Raw genomic sequence first — 25,201 nt, 5'->3', positions numbered from 1 at the left:
CACACCCCTGGCTGGTGGAGACCTGATGGCTTCTGTCTATCTTGTCCCCAGCCCCAATTTACCCAAGAACTAATCATATGATTTCACCACCAATAGTTGGCCAGTAGTCAACAGACAATTGACACCATGTTGCCATCCAAATTTCCAACAGTACGTAAGCCCTCAATTCCAGTGTATCTGCTAACACTGCTGTAATTCACAGCTGGCTGTCTAACGTGGATGCGGCCTTGAAAGGAGTGTATGAAGAGAGGAAGGGCTCGCTGAAGGACCTGCAATTCATTGGGACCGAGGCATGTACGTTAAGTTGTGGATCTACCTGAACCGCTGCTCCCCCTTCTACTTTCTGAAAAGGCAGCGAGGCGGGCAGCAGCTCCCTGTGTTGCTGGTCATGACAGGTCTCTCAACTTGGATCAAGACAGCATCAATGCCCAGACTTCAGGCTATTAAACGGCTCTCTTCTCAACAGGTCCATCCTTTGAGGATGCTCACAGAGTTCTGTGGAAGGACCTGCCACAGGCTGGCCTGGGGGATGCCAGGATGCTCAAAACTCAGGCACTTAAGAGGCACCCTCACTTGGCTCTCGAGGGACTACCCAAGGTTGGATAGGCTGACCATGGAGTTCTACAGGGCATTCTGAGACATCTTGGGAAAGCGATTACGTACAGGTCCTGGAGGAATGTTTTGCTGCTGGACAGCTGTCCCTTTGATTCAGGGAAGTCATTATTCTGCTGACAAAAAAAGGGACACCTTCGTTTACTTAAGAACTCACGTCCAGTCTCCTTCCTCCACATGGATTACAAAATCCTCACCAGGGTGTTGTCATCTTGCCTGGGATTTGTTATGTCCCCTGACCAGTCTTACAAGATCCACAACAATATCCATCTGGTCTGGGACCTGGTTCACCTTTCCCAGAGGACTAGCCTGTCGAGCGCTTTCCTGTCGTGGAGTCATACACCATGCAAACAGACCCTTTGGTCCAACCAATCTATACTGACCATAATCCCAAACTAAACTAGACCCATGTCCCTTCAAATTTCTTATTCTATGTACCAACCCAAATTTATTTTAAATGTTGTAACTGTACCCATATCCACCGCTTCCTCTGGAAGTTCATTCCACACATGAACTATGCTCTGTGTGAAATATTTGCTCCTTCTATCTTTTATAAATTTTCTTTTTCATCCACCTAGAAGAGCAGACAACTTCAAAACAAAGAATAAAACAGCACAGGAACAGTCCCTTTGGCCCTCCAAGCTTGCATCAACACATTTTGCCCTCCCACACTAAAACTGTCTTCACTTACTTGATCCGTAACCCTCTATTCCCTTCCTGTTCACGTGTTCATTCAGGTGCTTCTTGAATGTTGCTATTGTATCTGCTTCCACCACCTCCGATAGCAGCACATCCCAGGCACTCACCAACATTTGTGTGAAAAACGTGCCTCGTACATCTCTTTTAAACTTTCCCCCCTGCACCTTTAACCTATGCTCGAAACGTCAACTCTCCTGCTTCTCGGATGCTTTCTGACTGGCTGTGCTTTTCCAGCGCCACACCTTTTGACTCTGATTTCCAGCATCTGCAGTCCTCACTTTCTCCTATTAATATGAACCATGTCAATCTGAGATGAGTACTTCACATCTATTTTTACTCAGGAGGAGGATGATGATGCAAGTACAGAATTCAAGAATTGGAGATGCTGGTGTTGGACTGAGGTGTATAAAGTTAAAAATCACACAATACCAGGTTATAGCCCAACAGCTTTAATTGGAAGCACTAGCTTTTGGAGCACTACTCCTTCATTGTTCAGAATTCAAAAAAACATTCTTGAGCAGATTGATACAAGAAGCGTGGAGGTTTTGGAGGATATAGAGGTGTAGGTTTGAACGAGTTGTTTCCTAGGCTGCTGTGGTAGATGTGGACGAAATACTGTAAAAGGGGCCCTGATCCAAATTTTCAAATTGTTTCAGACCACAGGGGAGGTGCCAGAGGACTGGAGGACAGCTAACGTGGTCCCACTTTACAAGAAAGTTGGTAGAGATAGACCAGGGAACTACAGACCAGTGAGTCTAACATCATTAGTAGGGAAATTCTTAGAGAAAAATAGTGAAGAAGAAAATTAATCTTCATTTAGAGAGGCAAGGTTTGATCAGGGATAGTCAGAATGGTTTTGTTAGAGGAGGGTCATGCCTAACAAATCTGCTGGAACTTTTCGAGGAGGTGGCCAAGTGATTGGATGAGGAAAGGGTAGTTGATGTAGCTTAGAATGATTTCAGCAAGGTCTTTGACAAGATTCTACAGGGAAAACTGATAAAAACACATGGAATCGAGGGTAACTTGGCAATGTGGACCCAAAATTGGCTTAGTGACAGGAGACAGAGAATGCTGGTAGAAGGTTGCTTGTGTGACTGGAGCCTGGCACGCAGTGACATCCCACAGGGATCAGCACTGGATCCTTAATTGTTTGTGATATGCATAAACAATGTCAATAAGAATGTGGGAAGGATGATTAGTTAGTTTGTAGGTGACAGAAACATTGGATGTATGGCTGACAATACAAAGGAATGTATTAGAGTACAGGAGGATATAAACAGATTGGTCAGATGGGCAGATGATTGGCAGATGGAATTTAAAATGCTAAGTGTGAAGGTATTCTCCATTGGAAGAAGGAACAAGACAAAGGAATAAGGAACAAGACAAAGGATGAAGAGAAAGCAGTGACACTCAACAAAGATACATTTTGATGAAGGTGGGGGTGAAGGTGCCTGGAGGAGGTTTGGACAGAATAGATAGGGGGAAACACTCCTGTCAACAAAGGATTGAAAACCAGAGGTCACAGATTTAAAATGCTTTGCAAAAGAAAGAAATGCAAGGTGAGAAAAATTGCTTTTTCACAGTCAGTCAATCATTCGAGTCTGAAATGCACTGTTTGAAATGCAATGTGGTGGAGACTGACATTCTCTTTGAGATACAGCCATACAGCCACTCAGAGTCTGCACATTCCAAGTAGCATGCTGACACATTCACTTCTAGTTTCCTCAGCCACTGCTATGTATGAACCTCAGAGTTCTGCACTGCAGCTGGGGAAATTACACGGCCTGAGACATGGCTCAATTGAGGTATTCAAGAGGGCACTGGATGACTAATTAATTCAAAATAATACACATGTTTATGGGGCAAAAGCAAGAAACTGCCAGATAGTTCAAGTATTCAGAGTAGATGCAGACACAGTGGACTGAATGACCTCCTTCCACACCATCACGATTGTAACCCTGTGAACTTAAATATTTGCTATGACTGAGGATACAAGACATCAATTAAGCAAATGCCATTTCAGGTGATCACCATACACAAGGACTGCAGAGTTGTGGGTGTGGTGCTGGAAAAGCACAGCAGGTCAGGCAGCATCCAAGGAGCAGGAAAATCGACGTTTCAGACAAAAGCCCTTCGTCAGGCTTTTGCCCGAAATGTCGATTCTCCTGCTCCTCAGATGCTGCCTGACCTGCTGTGCTTTTCCAGCACCACACTCGCGACTCTAATCTCCAGCATCTGTAGTCCTCACTTTTGCCTTCAAGGACTGTAGAACCTTGCCATCGTTATTTTTTAACTCGATGCTCCCCTTTAACTTTGTACCTATACAAATGCTGGACAACATGGCTCCAAAATTTCTCTCAGGGCTAGCACACAATAAAATTCCCTTTCTTTGTACTCAACATGACCTGATAACCGGCTGTTGAAGAGCTGTAACTGATATCAAGTAGCTACACTTTCATTAGAGAGAACCTGTGCTAAGAAGATGATCAAATCTCAGAGGTGGTCCATGAAGGAAGCTGACATTTTGGACGGGCGTTTCTCTTCATCGTTTGATCCGGTTGAGGGGCAGAACATTGCATGTAGGATTGGATGCAGGAGGGAAAGGGAGCAGGAACACACTGGGACTGAGTGCTGGGGTATGGCTTCTTCAGAGCAGCCCTCTAAGTCATGGAGGTAAAAGGGTTAACAGGCCAACCACAGCTGGGCTAGCAAAATGCTAGGTTTCCAGAGAGGCATAGAGATGTACAGTACGGAAACAGACGCTTCAGTCCCACCCCTCCATGCCGACCAGATATCCCAACCCAATCTAGTCCCACCTGCCAGCACCCGGCCCATATCCCTCCAAACCCTTCCTATTCATATACCCATCCAAATGCCTTCTAAATGTTGCAATTGTACCAGCCTCCACCACTTCCTCTGACAGCTCATTCCATACACTTAGACTTAGACTTAGACTTAGACTTACAGTGTGGAAACAGGCCCTTCGGCCCAACAAGTCCACACCGACCCGCCGAAGCGAAACCCACCCATACCCCTACATTACCCCTTACCTAACACTACGGGCAATTTAGCATGGCCAATTCACCTGACCCGCACATCTTTGGACTGTGGGAGGAAACCGGAGCACCCGGAGGAAACCCACGCAGACACGGGGAGAACACCCTCTGCTTGAAAAAGTTCCCCCTTAGGTCTCTTTTAATCTTTACTCTCTCACCCTAAATCTATGCCCTCTAGTTCTGGACTCCCCCACCACTTTGTCTATTTATCCTACCCATGCCCCTCAATTTTGTAAACCTCTATATGGTCACGCCTCAGCTTCCGACACTCCAGGGAAAACAGCCCCAGCCCTCGTTTTCCTTTGAGCTCAAACCCTCTAATCCTGGTAACATCCTTGTAAATTTTTTCTGAACCCTTTCAAGTTTCACAACATCTTTCGGATAGAAGGAGACCAGGATTGCACACAATATTCCAACAGTGGCCTAACCAATGACCTGTACAGCTGCAACATGACCTCCCAACTCCTGTACTCAACACTCTGACCAATAAAGGAAAGCATATCAAACGCCGCCTTTACTATACTATCTACCTGTGACTCCGCTTTCAAGGATCTATGAACCTGCACTCCAAGGTCTCTTTGTTTTTGCATGAGGTGTCAGGAAGTGAGTGGGAGTAGGGACAGCAGACAAGGATCCGACTGAAATTCGGGGAAGGACACTTACTTGGCTAATTGGATGAGAATAATTACCAGCCAACGACACTTCTCGCCCCAGAACTTGGCCGAGCACATCTCAGTGAAAACCTCCAAATGTTCCAAAACTGTCAACCACGTCATCAACCGCTGTTGAGTGCCAGACTGGGATGGAAATAAAAAGGCACTGAATGCACACAAACACAGACACCGTCTCCAAGCACTAGTTATTTGCAGACACAGGCATGGACGCCAAACACTGGTCAGTGCAGGCACAGGCACGGGCAGAGTCTCCGGACTCTGGTCAGTGTAGGCACAGACACAGTTCCTGGAGACCGGTCAGCGCAGGCACAGACACAGTCCCTAAATGCCAATCAGTGCAGACACTGATACAATCCTGAACACCAGTCAATGCAGGTACAGTCCCTGTGTAACAGTCGGTGCAGAAACAGATAGTCCCTCAGCATCAGTCAATGTGGCACAGACACTGTCCCTGAACACAAGTGAGTTCTGCCTCACAGTGCCAGGGACCCGTGTTCGATTCCAGCCTCGGGCGACTGTGTGTCTGGAACTTGGTGGGTTTTCTCCGGGTGCTCTGGTTTCCTCCTATGGTCCAAAGATGTCCAGATGAGGTGAGTTGGCTGAACTAAGTTGTCCGTAGTGTTCAGGGATATGTAATTTAGGCGTATTAGTCAGGGAATGGGTCTGGGGGGGATACTCTTTGAAGGGTTGGTGTGGACTTGTTGGGCCAAATGGCCTGTTTCTCCACTGAAGGGGAAAGTGGAGACACAGATATCGTCCCTGAACACAAGTCAGTGCAGACAGATACATATCTTTTTATAGATGGAATCCCTACAGTTGTGAAACAGGCCCTTTGGCCCAACAAGATGACACTGACACTTTGAAGAGTAACCCACCCAGATCCATTCCCCTATCCTATTGCCCTATATTTACCCTGACTAATGCACCTAGCCTACACATCCCTGAACACTATGGGTAATTTAGCATGGCCAACTAACCTAACCTGCACATCTTTGGATTGTGGAAGGAAACCAGAGCACCCAGAGGAAACTCACGCAGACACAGGGACAATGTGCCAACTCCACACAGAGTCGCCCAAGGGTGGAAACAAACCCAGGTCTCTGGAGCTGTGAGGCAGCAGTGTTAATCACTGAGCCACAGTGCTGCCCCTAATTTATGTGAATCTAATGGGCGGGTTCAGGGTTTTTTAATATATTGAATAACAGATACAGGAGAGAGAGTTACGGTCCAGAATCCAGTTGAGATGCTTGGGTGATTTATATGTAGAATAATAGATCTCTGGAATGAGTGACTGGAATCTAATTGATGGGTTGCGGCAGGTAATATATGGAGTAAATTATCTCCAGGAATAAGTTACAGACCGGAATCTAATTAAAGGCAGAAAATGTGAGTGAAAGTCAGCAGGCCAAGCTGTGGACAGAGAAGCAAAGCTGATGCTTTAGGTCCTGTATGACTCTTCTTCAGATCCAAAACAGTTGGAAGATGGTGGCTTGCAAACTTTTGACAGAGGCAGAAGAGAAGCAGATAGTGTGGATAGCCAATGCAAGAGACAAAAGTGCTATTAATTGGAGTGAAAGTTAAGTAGAGACATTGGAACACTGCAGTTGAATAGAAACAGTAGCTCAAGACAAAGGTGATTTACTGAGATGGCAATAGCTTAAACATCGGAGTGAATCCCATGAAGGGTATGAGAAAAGCCTTCTGTGATACTGAGAACCAATGGAGCTAAAGGCTTGCATCCTAAAAGAGGTTGCTGCAGAGATCGTGGATTCACTGGTTGTAATTTTCCAAAATTCTTGCATTCTGGACAAGTACTGGAGGATTGGAAAACTGCCAATGTGACATCGATGTTAGAAAAAATGTTGGAATCAATTATTAAGAAAGAAATAGCAACACATATGGAAAATCATAATCTAATCAAGCAGGGGCAGCACAGCTTACTGAAAGGGAAATCATTTGTTTCTAACTTAGTTGAGTTTTTTTGAGGAAGTCTCAACCAAAGTAGACAGTAGCAAATCAGTAGATGTTTTGTATTTGGATTTCTAAAAGGCATTTGAGAAGGTACCTCAATAAGGTTAAGACTTAAGAGCCAAAGGTGTTGGAGGTAGGATACTGGCATAGAGAATTGGCTAATGGGCAGGAAACAGCATGTGGGGATAAGGGATTCCTTTTCAGGTTGGCAACCTGATTATCCAGTGGGATTTCATAGACATCAGTGGTGGGACTTATATTTCATTGACTTGGAGGAATGAAGTAGATATACTGTAGCCAAATTTGCTGACAACACAAAATGAATGGAAAGACAAGTTGCAAGAGGGATACAAACAGTTTATAGAGATATTGATAGGCTAAAAATTGGTAAATGAAGTATAATTTGGCAAAATTTGAAGTTGTTCATTTTGGAAGGGAAAATAAAAGAGAAAAACTGCAAAAAGGAGTTCCTGCATACAAAACACAGGAAGTTTTTTTTACAGTGGCTCAGTGGTTATAGCGTCAGGGACCCGGGTTCGATTCTTGCCTCGGTTGACTGTCTGTGTGGAGTTTGTGCATTCTCCCTGTGTCTGCGTGGGTTTCCTCCAGTTTCCTCCCACAATCCAGGTGAATTGGCCATCTTAAATTGCCCATAGCGTGAGCGTATTAGTCAGGGTATATTACCCAAATATACGATAGAGGAATGAGTCTGGGTGGGTTATCCTTTGGGGGTGGGGGGGTGGACTTGTTGGGCCGAAGGGCCTGTGTCCATACTGTAGGAAATCTAAACAGGTGCAGCAGGTAATTAGGAAGGCTAAGGGAATGTGGGCACTTATTTCAAGGGGGTTGGAGTATAAGCAGTGGGGGATGTCTTATTGCAATTATTCAAAGCACTGGTGAGACTAAATCTGGAGTACTGAGAACAGGTTTCATCCCCTATTGAAGAAAATGTATTACTTAATTCGAGGCAATTCAGGGTAAGTTCACCAGGATGATCCCCAGTATGGAGGGATTCTCTTAAGAACAAAGATTAAGCAGGTTAGGACTCCTCATTGGAGTTTAGAAGAATGAGGGTGATCTCATTGACGTATATCTGATTCTTACGGGGCTGAACTCTGCTTCCCTCCCCCATCAAACTTATTTTCCTCTGAACTCTTCGTTCTCTCAAGGCCATGCCCGGTCTTGGTCTCAAACGCGCTGATAAGAGTCAGGCATGCCAACCCCTACTCAGCAGAGGCTGAGCACCAACTCTCAGACACATCTTCCTATTCCTTCCACCCCAACAACCATGACCTCACCATTGAACATCAAGCTGTTGTTTCCAGGACTGTCACAGACAACATCCCCTCTGCAGATCTCCTGTCCACACAAGCCACTAGTATCCACACGTGGACTATATGTTGTTGCAATCCACTTTCTCCAGTACATTGATGATATCACCAGTGCCACCGTCTTCCCTCGTCCAGATTTGAAAAAAATTCATCAGTATTGCTTTTAATTTCCATCCTTCCTTGAACCGAAGATAGGCTGTCAACCAGTATTAATTACAAATGCTAAATAAAAACCGAAAGAACTGCAGATACCGTAAATCAGAAACAAAAAGAAGTTGTTGGAAAAGCTCAGCAGGTCTGGCAGCATCTGTGAAGGGAAATCAGAATTAACATTTCGGGTCCAGTGACCTTTCCTCAGAACTGCTGGACCTGATTCATTAACTCTAATTTCTCTGCACAGATGCTGCCAGACCTGCTGAGCTTTTCCAGCAATGTCTGTTTTTGTTTCATTATAAATGCACTGACTCTCACTGTTACCATGACTACACTTCCTCACACCCTGTCTTCTGCAAGGACACCATTCTGACACCAACTTCCCTTTCGCTGATGATCTGATGATCTGATGATGCTGCCTCCTTTTCCTTCAGCCGAGGACATCCCTCTGTTGTGATTGTTAGTGTCTCCAGCTGTATATGAACCATCTCCCATGCTTCTGCTCTGATATCTTATTTCCTCTCCCAGAACCATATCTCCCACTAGATTTCTCTTGTCCTCACTTTCCACCCCACTAGTCTTAGCATTCAGAGGATCATCCTCCATTATTTCCACCACTTCCAGCAGGATGCTACCATGAAATGCACCTTCCCCCTCCCCTCCACTGTTACCATTCTGAGGGACTGTTCCCTACAAAACCCCCAGTCCATTCCTGCATCATTTGTAACATTTCCTCAGTCCCCTCAGGACACCTTCCCACACTTGCCTATTCACCTCCTCCCTCCTCACTGTCCAAGGTCTCAGACACAACTCCAAATGAAGCAGCATTTCTCTTGTACTTCCTTCAATCTAGTCTACTTTGGCGAGATCAAACGCAACTGCGTGAGAACTGTGTGGAACACTTGCGTGACATGTGCAGGAATGACCCTGACCTTCCAATTGCTCTTATGCTAATATTTTTGTCCTGGGCTGGCTGCCAAGTGTCAATGAAACAAAACACAAGCTCAAGGAACACCACTTCATTTCCTACTTAAGCACTTTATAACCTTGAAGTGCTTGTTACTTGAATTTCACCACTTCAGAGCTTGATCTCATGGCATTTGCCTTCCATTTTTCTGCATTCTTCTCCTCCGTGCCCCAATGCCCTATCTTATTTGTGCCTTGCTTACTTTCTCACAGCAGTCAGTGCACATTTACCCCTTTCACACCTTAATCTACAACTACTTTACATCTCTACTTCTCTTCCAACACAATTAACAACCCGTTTGTCTTTGGCACTGAGCACTGCATCATATATTCCCCTCACTTCTCCACCGCCTCCGTCAAATGTATGGAACCATCATTTTCCAATCCCTTTCAGCTTTGAAGAGTCATACTGGACTTGAAATGTAGATGCAGCCAGACTTACAATTCCTGTATCTGCACTATTTTGTGTATATCTAATGGAAGGATTCACATGGCTCAATGTAGGATAAGAGATACCCAGGTGTGAGCTACAGACTGGAATCTAATTGAGAGGCTTTGCGCATGTATATATAGAATACCAATTACCTGGGAGTGACTTCCAAACTTGAAATCGAATGGGAATGTTCAGTGTGGTTTATAAACAGAATAAAATATATCTGGGTGGGAGATAGCCAGTGTTTAAATCCTAAATATCAGGATATTTTTAACAATAGCCATGCACGAGATGAGGCTGGTGTTTGTGTTTTGGCTTTCGTCCTGCATGTCAGTGGTCAAACGTCCCCTCCTGAAGTAGTACTTACCACCAGTGGTGCTGGAGCAACACCTTTCCTGAGGATTCCATCATTGACCAGCACCAGCAAATTGGATGCAGAGTACACTGTCAAGTGGAGAGAAACCCATGTGAAATAATGACACCAGACAGAACAAGCAAAAACTGAACTGGGAAACAACTGTTCTGCAGTCCTCACTTTCTCCTAGTTGATAAACAACCATCCAATCCCCACTTCAGCAATACAATCGGCAAATCCTGCCCTATACACTTTTCAATGAGAACAACAAGGTACTGCGGTCTGAGTGCACTGCCATGCAAACCCGCACTATATCCTTTCCGTTTGGTTTCAGGCCTGCTTCCGAACCACCTCTCTCCCACTCCACACCAGTTCCTTTACACAAACAACTATATTACAATGCACCTCAATCCTTACCACTTCCAGTCAGTGCTGAGAGCATCACAGGCATTAAGTCACACTACCTCATGGAATTCCCGAGTCTATCTACTTGAACCTCTCATGCAGCCCCTTGTCCAAGAAACCAAGGGTATATTTAGCAGGGATCAGGAATTGTCAGAAGTTAATGCCCAATCACAGACACCCACTCTAAGATCAGCAGAATATTCTCAATATCTGGGCACCTCATCTGTATGTGATCACATAGTGTCCTCAATAAAGAGACAAGCTGTATAGCTGTGATCAGCAGACGGTCCTCAGTACCAATACACCCAGCCTGTCTGTGATCAGCAAACTGCACTACCTATAGGCCTTGTCTGTAGTGATCCGCAGACTGTTCTCAATGCAGAGACATTCCATCTAGCTGAGTTTAGCAGACCATTCACAGTTTAGGGACACCATGTCTGCTTATTGTCAGCAGAATGTCCTTAGTTCCCTCATAACAACTTGCGTGTTAAGCACACTGTCCTCAGTATTTGTATAGCCTGCTTGTCTGTGTTCAACAAACTATACTCAGTACGTGTACACCTTGTCTGTCTATGACCAGCATACTGTCCTCAGCAACTGTTCATTGTCTGCCTGTGATCAGCAGATTGCACTCAATACCTGTACACTCCTTCTGCCTGTGATCAGCAGACTGCACTCAATATCTGGCAAAACTGAGGACTGCTGATGCTGGAATCAGAGTGGACGGCACGGTGGCACAGTGGGCGACATGGTGGCACAGTGGTTAGCACTGCTGCCTCACAGTGCCAGAGACCCGGGTTCAATTCCCACCTCAGGTGACTCTGTGTGGAGTTTGTACGTTCTCCCCGTGGGTTTCCTCCGGGTGCTCCGGTTTCCTCCCACAATCCAAAAATGTGCAGGTTAGGTGAATTGGCCATGCTAAATTGCCCGTACTGTTAGGTGAAGGGGTAAATGTAAGGGAATGGGTCTGGGTGGGTTGTACTTTGGCGGGTCGGTATGGACTTGTTGGGCCGAAGGGCCTGTTTCCACACTGTAAGTAATCTGTAATCTGTAAATCTAGATTAGAGTGGTGCTGGAAAAGCATAGCAGGTCAGGCAGCATCCGAGGAGCAGGAAAATAGACGTTTTGGGCAAAAGCCATTCAGGCTTTTCCAGCACCCCTCTAATCTAGACTTTGCACTCAATACCTATAGATTCCTTTTGCCTGTGATCAGCAGACTGTGCTCAAAACCTGTAGAGTCCTTCTGCCTGTGATCAACACTCAATACCTGTACACTCCTCCTGTCTGTGATCAGCAACTGCATTTTATACTTAACAAAGAACTATGGATACTGGAAATCAGAAATAACATCAGAAATTGCTTGAAAAACTCAGCATTCTGGCAGCATCTGTGGAGAGAAAGCAGGGTTACCATTTCAGGTCCAGTAACAGCGCAATTTCACATTTTGTTTCTGCATTTTATACCTGAATACTCCTTCTGTCTGTGACTAGCAGACTGTTGTCAGTATAGGTATAGTTCAGCTGTGATGTTTCCATGGATTGTAATTAAACTTCTCAATGCTACTGTATATACTGCACTCCCTTACACAACCTCCCAGTTGCACTTCTTTATACGTACCAAGCTCAGAGAGTTCATGAGAATCTGCAAACCGCCCTGTAAAAGAGAGGAGAGACTCTGTCACTTTAATCTTGCCAGTGACTGAACTCAGCGATGTTTCCTGTCTCCCAGAGTCCCTGCCAAGGTCAGATCAAGATTCATGACAAGGGAGAGCAGGGAATTGAAATGCAGAATTGTGCACTGAAAAGGAACATTTAAGACAATTTCATATTATGTTTAAAAGTGATATTGCAAAGTTTGAAACTAGGTCTGAAGATGAAACAAAGTCAGTTTGGGAGGTTCAGAGGGAGTGCTGGCTGAAAAATGCTGGGGAGATTCAGTCAAAATGCTAGTGGATAATCAATAGTAAACATTTTTAAAAATGTGTAATTCTCAACAAATATTAATTCACTTCCAGAAAATTCTGCAACTAAAATAGCCCAACAGTAGCTAAAGAGTTAAAAGGAATTTACAATGTTGTCAAAAGAATACAAGGCTTCAAATTGATAAAGATCCAGACCAACAAACTGCCGCAAAAGACAAAGCAGTTTTCAAGAGTTGAGAGAAGCAGGCAAGGAAAAAGGAAAATGTTTGCCAAGTCCCTTACAGGCAGAACAATGAGAGCTAATGATCAGAGACTGGTTACAGTGCAAGAGGCCATCTGGCTCATAATATATATGCCGTCTCTGTGCAAGAAGGTGGTCATTCTATATGGTGTCATTCTCCTGTCTTCTCTGTGTGACCTTGCTCATTCTTCCTTTTCAGATAACCTTCTAATTCCCATTTGAATGGTTCATTTAGACCTGCCTCCACTACAATCTCAGGCAGTGCATTGTAGATCTTAACCACTCACTGTGTGAAGAACCGTAAGACAAAGAACAGTACAGCAGGGTCGAGACAGTGAGGTGCTGGAAAAGCACAGCAGGTCAGGCAGCATCTGAGGAGCAGGAGAATCAACATTTCGGGTAAAAGCCCTTCATCAGGAATCAGGGAACAGGCCCTTCGGCCCACTAAGTCTGCGCCAAGGCATAATGCTTTGCTGAAGTAAAAGCCTTTTGCCTCTATGCAGTATGTATTCCTCTATCCCCTGCCTATTCATATGTCTGTCAAAATGCCTCTTAAATGTTGCTATTGTATTCGCTGCCTACACCATCACCTCCACGCTCCAGGTATTTATCACTCATTGTATAATAAACTTGCCTCTCATATCTCCATTAAACTTACCCCCTTTTACCTTATCCTAGCGATTGACATTTTTACCCTGGGGAAAAAAAAGAGTCTGTTACCCATTCTGTCTATGCTTCTTATCATTTTGCAAACTTCTAACAGTTATAAGACATAGGAGCAGAAATTAGGCTATTCAGCCTATCGGGTCTGCTCCACCATTCAATCATTGCTGATAAATTTCTCAACCCATTCTCTCGCTTTCTCCCTGTACCCTCTTGATCTGCATGAACATATCTATCACTGCCTTAAATATACTTAATGACCTGGCCTCCACAGCCTTTTGTGGCAATGAATTCCATAGATTCCCCACTCACTGGCCAAAGAAGTTTCTCCTTATCTCTGTTCTAAGGCTGTGCCTTTGGATCCTTGTCTCTCCTACAAATGGAAACATCTTCCCAACTTCTATCCCGTCCAGACCATTCAGTATTCTGTAAGTTTCGATTAGATGCCTCCTCATCCATCGAGTATAAACCCAGAGTCTTCAAACGTTCTCATGTGTTAAGCTTTTCATTCCTGGGACCATTCTCGTGAACCTCTGAACACAGTCCAGGGGCAGTAGATATCTTCTGGAGATATGAGGCCCAAAACTGTGCACAATTCTCCAACTGTGGTCTGACCAGAGCCTCAGAGAGCCAAAGAAGTACATCCCTGCTTTTGCCTTGGAACAATCTTCGAAGGCTCCTCATGCTTTGACATTCAGGTGAAAGCAAACCAAGTTTGTTCGATCACTCCTCATAGTTATTACCCTCCATACTAAGCAACATCCTGATAAACCATTTGTGTACACTCTCCAAAGCCTCCACATTCTTCTTATAGTATGGCAATCAGAATTGTAAGCAATATTTTAAATGTGGTCTAACTAAAGTTCTACACAGCTGCAATGTGACTTGCCACTTTTATACTCTATGCCCTGACTGACGATGGCATGCGTGCTATGTGCTCAGGAGACACCACCTTTCCTGCACAAAGCCATGCCGTCTATTGCTAAGTAAGTCCATATTTTTTCCAAATGTGAGAAATTCCTATCCCCAAGAAACTTCTCCAGCAATTTCCCCCGTAGTTTCTCGAATTATCCCTGTTGCCCTTCCCAAACAATGGAACAACGTTGGCTATTCTCCAGTCCTCTAGGAACTCTTCTTTAAATAAAGAGATTAGATTAGACTTAGATTAGACTTACAGTGTGGAAACAGGCCCTTCGGCCCAACAAGTCCACACCGACCCGCCGAAGCGAAACCCACCCATGCCCCTACATTACCCCTTACCTAACACTACGGGCAATTTAGCATGGCCAATTCACCTGACCCGCACATCTTTGGACTGTGGGAGGAAACCGGAGCACCCGGAGGAAACCCACGCAGAGGATATAAAGAGTTCAGCAATTTCCTTACCTGCCACCCTCAGCATTCTGGGATAGAACCCCTCAGATCCTGGGGTCATGTCTACCTCAATGCTTTTTAAAACACCCAACACTACCTCCTTTAATATAACGACATGCCCGAGAACAGCACACTCCTCTTGATAGTCACCATCCTGCATGTCCTTCTCCTCACCCATATCCTCCAGCTCCACACACAACATCCCTCATTTGTCCCTGAGTGGACTTACTTTTTCCTTAACTACCCAAGACGTTGCAGCAGAAGAAAGTCATTTAGCCCCTTGCGTCTGCTCCACCTGTCACGGAGACCATGGTCCATCTTACAATCCTCAACTCCACTTTCCTGCTTTACTTCATAAGCCTTGATTTCCTGACTGATCAGAAATGGTGCATCTCAGCATGAATATAGGTAAGGACCCAACCTCTACAGTCCTCTTCAAGTGAAGAATACCAGAATCATGACACTCAAAAAATTCCGCCTCATCTCTAGTCTTACATGAGAGACCAGTTACTTTGGGATTCTGCTCTGTAATACTACACTCTACTCAACAAAAGAAGAAACAGCATCTCCACATCTATCCTGTTGAACCTCTTTCAGAGTTTGTTTCATTAAGGTCTCCTCTCACCCTTCCAAACTTCACTGAGTCCAAGCCCAACCTACCCAACGCTCCTCATAAGAAAATCATTCCAAGCCTGGTATCAGCTGAGTGAACCTTCTCTGGATTGCCTCCAATGCTATCATATATTTCCTTAAAGGAACCAAGTCTGTTCACAGTATTCCACTCAAGTTTGACTCATACTTTGTACAATTTTAGCAAGACCTCTCCATTTTAATTCTCCATTCCCTTTGACATAAAGGCCAACATTCCATTTGCCTTCCCTATGAGCTATTGTTTTCCCTCATGTCGTCATTGCTTCTTTTGTTAGTCACCTTCCATCTTCAGGTTCTCCAACCTTCCCACCAATAGGAATCGTTTTCTCTATTTAGCTCTCTGCCCCATTAATAAAACCCAGGATACTGTATGCTTTATTAACCACAGTCTCAACGTTCCTGTCCTTCAATTACTAAAGAGACACACAGCCAGGTTGCTGAGCTCTTGCAGCTCCTTTAGTATTGTACTTTGAGTTTATCCTGTCTCTCCATGTTCTTTCTACCCAAAGACAGTACCTCATACTTCTCTGCACTGAAATTCATGGCCCCTCTATCCACTCACTTCATCAACTGGTCAATGTCTTTTTAAAGTTCTATACTGTCTTCCTCTCAGTTTATAATTCTTCCATATTTCATAACATACGAACAGACCAAGGAACAGGAGCAGGCCACTCCACCCTCGAGCCTGCTCTGCCATTCAATAAAATCTTGACTGATCTGACTTTAACCTCAATCCTACAATCCTGTATATCCCTGATAATCTTTCCTCCTATTGGTAATCAAAAAACTACCCCGGCCGTAATTAAAGATCCTGTATCAACTACCTTTTTCCAAAGACGCTCAGCCCTCAGCAATGTTATCCTCATCTGTCACAAATGGGCTACCTGTTATTTTTAAACTATGACCTCTTGCTCTAGCTCTAGATTCTCCCACAAGAGGAAACACTTATATCCACCCAGTCAAGTCCCCTCACCTCTGACTTACTCTAAACTCAATAAGATACAGACCTAGCCCACTTAGTCTTTCCACACAATGCAATCCATTCATTTGGGGAACTCCACGACAAACCTTCTTCCAGCCCGAGAAATATCCATTCTCCATTCCTTTCGATTTCCTATCACCTGACCAGTTCCATATCCATTTTGTAATCAGTGAAAGAGGAAATGGCTGAGATGTCAAACCTCTCTCATAACTTGTAGAAATGCAGGGTCAAATAAGAATGTGAAAGTTAAGTCATATGAAGAAAATATGCTGGGAAAGTGATACATTCCTAAAAGTGATACATACATAAAAGTGATACATTCCTAGCCTTTCCTTTACATTTTTAAAAAGGCAGTTGCAGAGGTGCTGGAAATGCATTTTGATCTTCCTGAATGTCTGGACTTAAGCAAATCCCACAGATTCAAAGGTGACTCTTCTAACATATTAATACTAAAAGGTTAGTGAAGGATAGAGTGCGGCCCAAAAGGAACAAACAGGACAAGCTTCTCACTGAAACAAAGGGTATAGCAGAGGCATAAAATTAATATCTTACTTCTGTCTTAACCCAATTAGATGATATTGTCAAGGGCCTAGTTGAAAACATGGATGTTGAGCAACTGAGTAGTACAGTGATAGAAGAAGTGCTAAAAAGACTGGCAGCACTCCAAGTAGAAAAGTCACCAGGTCAAAATTGGAAGCATCTAAGATCATAGAATCTCTCCAGTGCGGAAGCAGGCCATGTGGGCCATTGACTCCACAATGACCCTCTGAAGAGTGTCCCACACAGACCAACACCACCTCCTCCTCCCACAGCCTTATAACCTTGCATTTCCCATGACTAATCCACCTAGCCTGCAGGTCCCTAGATACTATGGGCAATTTAGCATGGCCAATCCACCTAACCTGCACATCATTGGATTGTGGGAAGATACCCATGCAGACACGGTGAGAATGTGCCAACTGTGTACAGACAGTCACCCAAGGCTGGAATCAAATCCCTAGTGCACTGAGGCAGCAGGGCTAACCAAAGAAGCCACTGTGCTGCTCCTGATTTGCTGAGAAGGGTAAGGAAACAAATCGCAGAGCCCCTCAGAAATTTTCTGGGTCTCTGTGAACGTTATTATTTTCAGGGGACAGGAAGGATTGCAAATGTGACACTGTTGTTAAAGAAAGGGTCAAAGGGTAAGCCGAGAAAGTACAAAGTTGAAAGTTTGACGTCAGTCTCAACAGTGGGAAAACTGATGGAGGCCATAATATGGTATAAGAAAAACATACACTTAAGAGAAAAATAAGTTAATATTAAACAGTCAACATGGCTTTGTCAAGGGCAGATCATGTCTGACAAACTGAGTTTTTTAACAAGGTGACACAAGCAATGGATGAGGATGGTGCTCTGGATGTTGTCGATTTGGACTTGCAGAAAGCATTTGCTATGGTGCCAATTAGGAATTTTTGATATTGAGGAGTCCTTGGAAGCATGGATTCGAAGTTGGCTAAAGGATTGGAAATTGGGGGTAGGTATATCTGGATATATCTCAGATTGGGAACAAGTTGAAAGTGGCGTTCCCCAGGAATCGGTGTTGTTACCGTTGGCTTTTCTGATTTATATAAATGATTTAGAGATAGGTGTTGGGGCAAAACCTAAATTTGCAGATGCTCCTAAGCTAGGGAGAATAGTAAATTATGAGGAGGATGCTGAGTGACTTCAGAGAGACACTGACAAGTTGGACATATGGGCAGAAACCTTGTAGATAAACTTCAAATGTACAGTAATGCATTTTGGTAGAAGAAACATGGAGAAACAATACAAGCTCAATGGGACAACCTTGAAGAGAGTACAGGAGCAGAGGGACCTTGGGGTTCACAAGCATAATACCCTGAAGGGAACCAGTTGTTAAGAAGGGTTCACAAATAGAGGCACTGAGTTTAAAAGCAAGGAAATGATTATAGGCCAGTGATCCTCACAGTGATCGGGAAATTATTGGAAAAGATTCTCAGGGACAAGATCTATATGCATTTAGATGGTTATGGACTTAAAATAGGCAGAATGGCTTCATACAGGGGAGGTCACACTTCACTAAATTGATCGAGTTTTTTAAGGATGTGACAATGATTGATGAGGTAAAAGCTGTTTATGCTGTCTACACTGACTTCAGTAAAGCCTCTGACAAGGTCCTTCATGGCAGACTGGTACAAAGGTGAAGTCACATGGTCTCAGGGGTGAGCTGGCAAAATGGATACAGAACTAGATTAAGTCATAGAAGATAGAGGGCAGCGATGGAAGGATGCTTTTTGGAATGCAGGGCAGCGACTAGTAGTGTTCCACAGAGATCAGTGCTGGGACCTCTGCTGTCTGTGGTCTACATAAATGATTTGGAGGAAAACATGGCTGGTCGAATTCGTATGTTTGCAGACGATACAAAGATTGATGGAGTTGTAGATAGTGAGGAGAATTGTCAGAGAATATAGCAGGATATAGATCAGTTGGAGGCAGGTAGAGTTTAATCTGGACAAATGTGAGGTGATGCATTTTGGAAGGTCAAGTACAGTTGGAAATTATACAGTGACTGGCAGAGACTTTAGGAGTATTGATATACAGAGAGATCTGAATGTGCAGATCCACAGATCACAGAAGGTAGCACTGCAGATAGAAAACTAAGTGGAAAAAGGACTATGGCGTGCTGGCCTTCATTAGAGTGTAAGGATAGACAAGATTAGAATGGCGCTGGAAAAGCACAGCATGCCAGGCAGTATCCGAGAAGTAGGAAAATCAATGTTTCGGGCAGGAGCCCTTCCTGCTCCTCGGATGCTGCCAGGCTTGCTGTGCTTTTCCAGCGCCATTCTATTCTTGACTCTGGTCTCCAGCATCTGCAGTCCTCACTTTCGCCTAAGGATTGATACGTTTTGCTGCAACTTTATAGAACTCCCATACTTCCAATTTTACTTACTGTTCTGGCCACCACACTGCCAGAAGGATGTGGATGTTTTGGGCAGGGTACAGAAAAGGTTTACCAGGATGTTGCGTGGTATGGGGGATTTTAGCTAGGAAGAAAGGTTGGATAGACTGGGTTTGTTTTCACTAGACTGCAGGATGTTGAGGGGGTGACCTGAAGAAGTTTGGAAGATTGTGAAAGGCATGGACAGAGTGGAAAGTAAGAGGCTTTTTCCCAGGGTGGATGGGTCAATTACTCGGGGACACAGATTCAAGGTGCAGGGGGAGTTTAAAAATGCGAGGCACATCTTTGACACAAAGGGTGGTGAGTGCCTGGAATGTGCTGCTGGAGGAAGAGCTGGACAGCAGACGGAATAGCAGCATTCAAAAGGCACCTAAATGATTATGTGAATAGGAAGGGAATAGAGGGATAGTGAAGACAATTTTAGTACGGAAGAGCACAGGCAGCCTGGTGGCACAGTGGTCAGCACTGCTGCCTCACAGCGCTAGAAACATGGGTTCAATTCCCGACTCAGGCGACTGAGTGGAGTTTGCACATTCTCCCCGTGTCTGCGAGGGTTTCCTTTGGGTGCTCCGGTTTCCTCCCACAGTCCAAAGATGTGCGGGTCAGGTGAATTGGCTATGCTAAATTGCCCATAGTGTTAGGCAAGGGATAAATGTAGGAGTATGGGTGGGTTGCGCTTCAGCAGGTCAGTGTGGACTTGTTGGGCCGAAGGGCCTGCTTCCACACTAAGTAAAAATGTGTCAGCACAGGTTTGGAGGGCCAAAGGGCCTGTTCCTGTGCTGTACTGTCCTTTGTTTGATATCATACATTTACAAATCATTGGTCAAGTCACATTTGGATATGTTGTGATCAGTTCTGGAACCGTGGCTAGACTTAAAGGGAGATTTATAAGAATGATACCAGAATGAGAGTTTTAATTCGGAGAACGATTAGGATTTGGAATGCATTGTCTGGGGGAGTAGTGGAGGTGGATTTCATAGGTAGTTTCAAAAGGGATATATCTTTGAAAGTGATGAATTAAGATGGCTACAGAGATACAGCTGGAGAACAGATTTAGCAGAGTAGCTCTTACAGGTGTTGGTGAAGACAAAATGGGTTGAATGACCTCCCTGTGTAATGTAAAATTCTACAACTGTGATGGTACAGTCCTTCCAGAAGAGGGCAAAAGATAGAAATTTCTAGAGAGTACGTTGCATTTTAAAAGTTGTTCAGAGTATATTAAGGTCATTAGGATCGGAGCTAATAAAGGGAGGAGAGTATCTGAAGCAGTTTTGGGAGAGAATATCTAAACATAGCCCCACTCATCTACTCTGCTGTAAGATAGATGACAGGCAGAGTAAGGGGGAACAATTCCTCCCCCTTTCACTGAACTATTGAGATCATGTCTCATTTAGGAGGGTTTTTGACTGAGACTGTGTGTAGGGAAAGAGTTAAGTTTTGAGTTTTGTGAAACAAGAGGTTCAACCCGGCATGACTAAGATCAGATAAGAGCTTGCAGTTAACAATGAGGTGCTGGACGCCAGGGTAATGGGTCAGCAGGGTGGAAAAGCATTCATTATGTAGAGCCATTTAACAATATTGGGAGCATTCAGTATGTAAGATCAGTTTAACAAGCTGAAAATTATTCATTGTGTGAAGCCAGTTAAAGTAATGAACATTCATTGTGTCACAGCAGATGGCTTAATCTTTACTGTTGACACCCAATCAATACATATGTTGCCTTATCTGGATGCTCCTCGCTGTAAAATGACTATATAATTCATTAAGAAATGACCGAGAACTTGTGTCTCTGTGCATGTGGGTGATTGTTCTCTCTCCCTCCAGGGCCCAGTACAAAGATGAAAGAGGTAAAGCCATGTTGTGTCTTGGAGAGATTTGCTTTACTGACACAGGGGAAATGGGATGACATGACAAGTTGGAGAATCTTTCTGATCCAATATTATATAAGCCACACTTAACGTGTAGTTCTCCAGACCACAGGCAGAGCGGATATGGAGAGGCACAGAGAAAAACGTGGAGGGGGACATAACAGGGTGTATATGAGGGGCATGTCTGGCCCATGATGACATACTCCACACAAATCAAGACTGTAGTACTGGAAAAACACAGCAGGTCAGGCAGCAACCGAGGTGCAGCAGAATCAACATTTTGGGCAAAAGCCCTTCATCAAGAAATAATCCACATGAAGTTAACTCGCAACCAAAAGAGTATAAGGAGATATTATGAGGGATATAGCAAATCAGGGCAGCACGGTGGCACAGTGGTTAGCACTGCTGCCTCACAGCGCCAGGGACCTGGGTTCAATTCCCGCCTCAGGCGACTGACTGTGTGGAGTTTGCACGTTCTCCCCGTGTCTGCGTGGGTTTCCTCCGGGTGCTCCGGTTTCCTCCCACAGTTACAAAGATGTGCGGGCCAGGTGAATTGGCCATTCTAAATTGCCCGTAGTGTTAGGTAAGGGGTAAATGTAGGGGTATGGGTGGGTTGCGCTTCGGCAGGTCGGTGTGGACTTGTTGGGCCAAAGGGCCTGTTTCCACACTGTAAGTAATCTAATCTAATCTAAAATCCTTGGTATCCACAAAATCATGAACCCGCGTAGCCGTGTCAATAAAATAATTAACAGCAAAAATCAACATCTGCAGACTAAAATCACATCCCCGATTGTTAATGTTAAAAATCACAAAACACCAGATTATAGAGTCATAGAGATGTACAGCACAGAAACAGACCCTTCGGTCCGACCCGTCCATGCCGACCAGATATCCCAACCCAATCTAGTCCCACCTGCCAGCACCCAGCCCATATCCCTCCAAACCCATCCACCCATACCCAACTTCATGGGTATTCATATACCCATCCAGATGCTGCAATGGTACCAGCCTCCACCACAGCCTCTGGCAGCTCATTCCACACACGTACCACCCCACTGCGTGAAAAAGTTGCCCCTTAGGTTCCCCTGGTCGGGGGATTGTGGAGAATAAGATTGTAAACCTGTTGGACTATAAAAATCACACTGTTGTGTGATTTTTAACTTTTCACACCGGCCCAATCTCCGAATCATGATTTGTAACCAATTTTTTTTAAAACAACCTTCGAACTGGCGAGTGACATTATTGTATCAGTAACAGGGCCCGGGTGGGGTATGATGAATATGAAGGGAGTATGGAAGGGGGCACATAGTGATGATGTTTGACAGGAGAGGACAAGGCAGCACTGACCGAGGGAGGGGAGGGGGGGGTGAGGGGGGGGGGGGGGGCGAGAGAGGGGAGGGGAGGGGGGCGAGGGAGGGGAGGGGAGGGGAGGGGGGGGCGAGGGAGGGGAGGGGAGGGGGGGGGCGAGGGAGGGGAGGGGGGGGGGCGAGGGAGGGGGGGGAGGGGGGGGCGAGGGAGGGGGGGGGCGAGGGAGGGGAGGGGAGGGGGGGGGCGAGGGAGGGGAGGGGAGGGGGGGGGCGAGGGAGGGGAGGGGAGGGGAGGGGAGGGGGGGGGCGAGGGAGGGGAGGGAGGGGAGGGGGGGGGGGGGGAGGGAGGGGAGGGGAGGGGGGGGCGAGGGAGGGGAGGGGAGGGGGGGGACGAGGGAGGGGAGGGGAGGGGGGGACGAGGGAGGGGAGGGGAGGGGGGGACGAGGGAGGGGAGGGGGGGGGCGAGGGAGGGGAGGGGGGGGGCGAGGGAGGGGAGGGGGGGGGCGGGGGAGGGGAGGGGGGGGCGGGGAGTGGGGGAGGGGAGGGGGGGCGGGGGAGGGGAGGGGGGGGCGGGGGAGGGGAGGGGGGAGGGGAGGGAAGGGGAGGGGGGAGGGAAGGGGAGGGGGGAGGGGGGGGGGGTGGGGGAGGGGGGGAGGGCGGGGGGGTGGGGGGGGAGGGGGGCGGGGGGGGGGGGGGGGGGGGGGGGGGGGGGGGGAGGGGAGGGGGGCGGGGAGGGGGGGCGGGGGGGGGGAGGGGAGGGGGGAGGGGAGGGAAGGGGAGGGGGGAGGGGAGGGGGAGGGGGGGGGGGGGAGGGGGGGAGGGGGGGAGGGGGGGAGGGGAGGGGGGGAGGGGAGGGGGGGGCGGGGGGGGGGGGGGGGGGGGGGGGGGGGAGGGGGAGGGGAGAGAGGGGGGGAGGGGGAGGGGGGGGGGAGGGGGAGGGGGTGGTGGTGGGGGAAGTAGGGGGAGAGTGTGGGGGGGTGTGATATTCGGCGGCGGGCGGGTATGAGGTGACGCTGACGGCCGGCCATGGGGCTGGGGGGGGGGGTGTGTGTGAGTGAAGGGTGCTGCTGACCGGCAATGATGTAGGACACACTCCGCACCGAGCTCTCCAGCTGCGCCGCCGCCCCGGGGTTCCTAATGACGTAATCCCGGTACCGGAGCAGCAGGCGCCTGGCCGCGTCCGCCATGACAGCCTCGACCCGGGGCACTTCCGCTTCCGGGGCCACTCCGTTCCCAACAACGCGCATGCGCCGCCGGCACAGCCCCGGTCGACCTTTGCTCGGCATCCAGTGGATGACCTCCAGTGACCCAGTGACCCCCACTGTAACCCCATCCCCCTCCAGTGACACGGCACTGACCTACACTGTAACCCCCTTCCCCCCCAGTGACCCAGTGGTGAGGCACTGAGCTCCACTGTAACCCCATCCCCCTCCAGTGACCCAGTGACCCCCACTGTAACCCCATCCCCCTCCAGTGACCCAGTGACCCCACTGTAACCCCATCCCCCTCCAGTGACCCAGTGACCCCACTGTAACCCCATCCCCCTCCAGTGACCCAGTGACCCCACTGTAACCCCATCCCCCTCCAGTGACCCCACTGTAACCCCATCCCCCTCCAGTGACCCCACTGTAACCCCCGTCCCCCCCAGTGACCCAGTGGTGAGGCACTGAGCTCCACTGTAACCCCCGTCCCCCCCAGTGACCCAGTGGTGAGGCACTGAGCTCCACTGTAACCCCCGTCCCCCCCAGTGACCCAGTGGTGAGGCACTGAGCTCCACTGTAACCCCCTTCCCCCCCAGTGACCCAGTGGCAAGGCACTCCCCTCCCCCCTCCCCAATGTCTGATCACCAACGCCATGACCAATGTGTGAGCCTTTCACCCCGTCTGCGATCAAAGCACAGATCCTTGAATTACATAAATTAGCACAGTCCGCTTATAATGAGGTTGAGGCCAAAGGAGTTCCTAAGTGTTATTGTCTTAAGAAATGAGTGCTAATGGGGAAGTTAAAACCCTGGCATAGCACCACAGATAAAGAATGATTGCTTGTACATCAGGTAATGGTCCTGCCTCGTTATTGGGTTCTTTCCAAGACCGGTGACCAAGATGGAGATGGGCAGGAGTCTTAAAGAAATTCTTAGTACACCTTTGAGCTTAAGTTAAATTTACTGTGAGCAGACATGGCTTTGTATACAGCATTGCAACTGATACTTGTGTGCAAAGCTTGTTTATCTTGCGGTTATCTGTCCCTACTATGATAAACGGAGGTTTTATTTACAGGAGTGTTTACTTATTCTATCTCTCTTACACAGTTAGCATGACTCACAGAGCATTTGCAGTCATGCACCCCTTGTGTTGTCCATGTGAACCTGATCATATTTGCTGTCACGTGCTACATATTCAGCTAACTACCTTTTAGTTACGACCCTCCACAACTCCCCACTCTTTGATTCTTTCAAAGCACACTACAGAATCACAATCTTTAAACATCGGAGCCGAGCAATTTCTTTTGTGTCAGAGAACCAGACTGAACAGAATGAATTTTAGCCAGCATCGAGCTCTTAATACAAGCAGAGGAGCATTGCAA

At 46.6% G+C, this 25,201-nt stretch overlaps 1 protein-coding gene across 1 annotated transcript in view; it reads right to left on the bottom strand.

Annotated features, from left to right (window-relative positions):
• Positions 1–23,815, bottom strand: part of pex16 (peroxisomal biogenesis factor 16) — a 39,277-nt gene extending 15,462 nt beyond the window's left edge. Inside the window, exons 1-4 of the mRNA XM_060838679.1 lie at positions 23,691–23,815; positions 12,273–12,308; positions 10,263–10,339; positions 5,031–5,164 (exon numbers count right to left, since the gene is read on the bottom strand). Of these exons, the coding sequence (XP_060694662.1) occupies positions 5,031–5,164; positions 10,263–10,339; positions 12,273–12,308; positions 23,691–23,805 (362 nt within the window). The 5' untranslated portion in view covers positions 23,806–23,815. The remainder of the gene's footprint in view (positions 1–5,030; positions 5,165–10,262; positions 10,340–12,272; positions 12,309–23,690) is intronic.
• Positions 23,816–25,201: the final 1,386 nt, after the last annotated feature.

Source organism: Hemiscyllium ocellatum, chromosome 18 (genome assembly GCF_020745735.1).
Source record: "Hemiscyllium ocellatum isolate sHemOce1 chromosome 18, sHemOce1.pat.X.cur, whole genome shotgun sequence".
NCBI lineage: Eukaryota > Metazoa > Chordata > Chondrichthyes > Orectolobiformes > Hemiscylliidae > Hemiscyllium > Hemiscyllium ocellatum.
The sequence above is the reverse complement of the archived record's forward strand: the minus strand, read 5'-3'. Positions and strand labels throughout refer to the sequence as shown.